General features: G+C 43.2%; 1 protein-coding gene across 1 annotated transcript in view; it reads right to left on the minus strand.

Moving 5' to 3' along the window:
* LOC110330801 (zinc finger protein 59-like) overlaps positions 1-4,155 on the minus strand; it is a 19,270-nt gene that overhangs the window by 10,859 nt on the left and 4,256 nt on the right. The window contains 2 exon segments of the mRNA XM_029543835.1: positions 1,817-1,915; positions 3,804-3,930. Of these exon segments, the coding sequence (XP_029399695.1) occupies positions 1,817-1,915; positions 3,804-3,930 (226 nt within the window).

The following is a 4,155-nucleotide window of genomic DNA, read 5'->3' on the forward strand; positions in this document are numbered from 1 at the left end:
AAGAAGTGGGAGTGGGTGGGCAGGGAAGCAGGGTGGGGGGGAGGGTATAGGGGACATTCGGGATAGCATTTAAAATGTAAATGAAGAAAATATCTAATAAAATAATTTAAAAAAAAAGAAAGCTAAAACTGAGAAACATCTGGAAACAAAAAGCTTACAAACTCAAACAAGACCCTCAGAGACAAGAGACACTAATGAAGTGGAAATTGCTGGAGACTTAGTTGTGTCATGTGATGTTTTTCTGGAAGCTGTCTTATGAGAGGATGTTTTGCTGAGCAGACATTGAGAGGATGCTTTGCTGAGAACAGGCATGTGGTGGTTTTCTGGAAACTCTCTGGTGAAAGGGCATGTGATGTTTTTCAGGGGCAGACTCTTGAGAGGATTCGTGATGTTTGAAAGGGTAGAAGAATAACCCTACAGACAGTGGACAACGCCTTTGCATTGGTTCGCCTTGCAACTCCTTACTAGTCTTTGTTGGTCTTTGCTGACACTGGTCTTCGCTTATGATACTCTTGCATTGGTTCACCTTGCTTTCTTTGCTGGTCTTTGATTGTCATGACTTTGCAGACAGAAATGCACCAAAGGACTTCCGGTGGTATTCAAACTGCTTCTTGCTGCTTCTGTGGGCTTGTGCCAATTGGCACAGCCTTATGGTTTCTTTTGGATTAAGCTGCTGCTACATATTCATGTTTGGTGTTTTGCTAGTGAACTGCACTGCTAACAATAAAGATTGGAATCGCCCCAAAGAATTATTTCTAAACAGATCCACAACTCCTGTTTTCTATTAACCTTTCTTTTCTACTACCTCTGGTGGGTGGTGGGATATAAGGGAGATTGAAAGCACTAAAGAACCAGAATTAAAATAGGTTTTGAAAAAAATCTAAGGCTACACATTGAAGACACAATAAAAGAAATAAATACCTGTCACAAATAAAATGGCAAATCTAAAAAAATTCCTGTGCAAATCTAAGAAGAAGGAAGAAGAGGAATAGCAGCAGCAGCCCAGTTCAAAGATAAAAGAAACATTTTCAACAAAATCATAGAAGAAAATTCCCCGACTCTAATGAATAAGATGCCTATTAAGGCACAAGAACCAGGCAGACTCCCAAATAGACTAGACTTGACACCAGAGTAAGGGAAGCAGAAAAAGAGCAGAGCTTCCTTCACATCCTTTTCACGGGCTGCACCAGAAGGTGTGGGCCAGATTTAAGGTGGGTCTTCCCATCTCAAAAGATGTAGATTAAAGGTGGGTCTTCCTACTTGAGATACTTTACCTAACAAAAATCTCTCATAGGTGTACCTAGATTTTAGTTAATTCCTGAAGTAGTCAATTTGCCAATCAAGAAAACCATCACAGCTGCCTGCCAAGCTAGGTAGAAGGCTGTGCTGTGTGCACTCAGATGTTCCCCTGGCTTGTCCATCAGTTCTTTTTGAGTCAGGGTCCCTCATTTGCCTGGAACTGCACAAATAAACTAGGCCGACTTGCCAGCAAGCCCAAGGGATCTGCCTCTGCCACTCCCCAGTGCTGCAGGGAGGATCCACCATCATACTGTGACTTCAGTGACCATGAAGACACAGAATCCAAACATTTGGTGCCCCTCCCTGCGTGACAGCTTTCACTGGTGCTGAAACTGTCTTGGCTTTGGTTCAGTGGACAAGAAATCTGAGAGCTCTGACAGAGGCCCTGGGTTAGAGACCCAGCAGCCCCTATCACTCCAGCCCCAGGGAGCTGACCCTCCCTAGGGCCTCTTAGGATACCTGCACACATGTGTGCACACACACACAACCAATATTGAAACACTTCACTCTTACTCACCTGGGCTCAGCCTGTCTGTTTCTTCCTTCACAGCCATCCAGGGCTCTTTCTCCTGCTCTAGTAAGACGATCAGAGCTGGCTTGGAAATGCAACTTCCCACTTAAGAGAAAGAAAGAGATGGCTCATTGTGTAGATTTTCATTCATTCATTCATTCATTCATTCATTCATTCATTCATTCAATGGGACTGGGTCTCTTTTAATAATCCCAGGATGTAGAGAACATGTTACTTACATCTGCCTGCCTCTGCCTCCCAAATGCTGGGACTGAAGGTGTGTGCCATGATGCCCTGCTTATGTAGATTTTAAAAATACACATTTATTTATTATAAAGGTCTATACAGTTGGGTACAGTGGATCATGCCTTGGGAGACCAGCATGGGGGAAAATGAGCCAGGCCATTGCCCTGCACAGCAAGACCCTTATCTCGGAAAAACAGGTCAAAAGCTTCTAAAAGCCAAAATAATGCTGAGGAAAAGACTTACAAGAAGGAAAAAAGGCAACCTGGGTAAGAATTCAGCTGCTTAAGATTAGTTTTAATCTCCTTTAAATGCAGACAGGGGCTTGTCACTTAAAAAGAAAAATATAATTGAGTGGTGAGAACATGAACCCTTAAGCTACACTGTCTAGTGTAGACCCCATCTCTGCAGCTCACTGATAATGATGTTTATTTAGGGGAGTCACGTAAGAATGTATGCTCAATTTTCCATCTGAAAACTAAGCAAGGTGGCATACACACAAATCGTCACAACATAGCAAGTCCATAGATAACCTGTGCTACGGGAGACCTGGCCGCAAAAACACGAAATTAGCAGTAGTAGTAGTAGTAATGATAATAAATGAATTAATGTGTTCTATTTGATAGAGCTGATACTAAGATTAAATACTATCACAAGTGCTTTAAAGATTATCTGACCTGCACTAATACAAAATCATTATTTTTTTTACACTTCCATGTATTTATTTAGTAATGCCAGGGATGGGACTAGGGCCTTGAGTATCCTGGGGAACTGTTCTACTCCCGACTCACATTCACAGCCATAAAAATTATTCTCGTTATTTATATTGCCTTTGTTAAAATTTACACCTCATTCTTCAGATTTGGTCAATGAAAAACAAACTTCAAATCCTAGAATTTCCACTACAAAGCAGGTGAAGGAAGTGTTCACTGAAGGAAACAGAATGTGCCCACTTCTGTTTTTGAGTCAACTCTATTGATTCACTAACAAGTAAATAATAATGATTCTTTCATTTAGTTATGCATGTAAGGGGGATGTATGTGCTCATGGGGGTCTGTGCACACATGTACATGCATATACAGGCAAGAGACCAGTGTGTTAGGTATGTTCATTGACTGCTTTCCACTTCTTTATCTGAGGCAAGGTCTCTTCCTGAACCTAGAGCTCACTGAGAGGACCAACAAGGGGTGGGCAAGCAGGCGCTTCATGAAGCTCCTATTTTCAATCCAATAAACCTCACATGACGGAGGAACTCAGCTCTCTCTTTTAAAACTATGTGTATGTATTGCTGAGTGCCACATACAAGCATGGTGCCCATGGAGGCACAAGGGCATCAGAGTCCTGAAGCTACACCTGGTTGTGAGCCCTCTGTGGTGCTAGGAATTGAACGCGGATTATCTACATGAATAGCTGGGTCTCTTAACTGCCAAGCTATCTCTCTAGCCCAAGATTCTATTTATGAATGTATCTCTTTATTTATTTTATTTATTTATTTATTTTTTGTTTTGTTTTTTTTGAAACAAGGCCTCACCCTGTAGACTAGGCTAGTCTGGAACTCAGGATGGATCTGACAGTGATGCCACACTCACAGCAACCTTCCTGCCTCAGCCTTCTCAGAGAAGCAATGACAGGAATCAGCCTCCATCCCAGCTTCAGCTACCACTGGAAAGATGGCACTGTCCTTTAATTCAGAGTGAGGAAAGCCCACAGTGTAGAGGACACATCCCCCATCCATGGGGCACAGGCTTACCCACTGCGACCAGGTTGCTGTAGGTCTCCAACATCATGTCCCTGTATAAGACCTTCTGAGTAGCATCCAGGNAGGCCCACTCCTCCTGAGAGAAGTCAACAGCCACATCCCTAAATGTCACTGATTCCTGAAAGAGCAAACACAAGGAGAGTGAAACTGGGGAAGCTTTCAAGATGGGAAACCAGAAGGGAAAGGACTCAAGCGTGGGAAGGGGGCCATGAGGAAATGCTCAAGGCACCTGACTGCATGAGCTCCCCATAAACGACGACTGTGCCCACCTACATAGGCAATAACTGTGCCTCTCCACTCCACCCGCATCCCTCAGGTTATACCCACAGAAGGGAAATGTCAC

Source organism: Mus pahari, chromosome 1 (genome assembly GCF_900095145.1).
Source record: "Mus pahari chromosome 1, PAHARI_EIJ_v1.1, whole genome shotgun sequence".
NCBI lineage: Eukaryota > Metazoa > Chordata > Mammalia > Rodentia > Muridae > Mus > Mus pahari.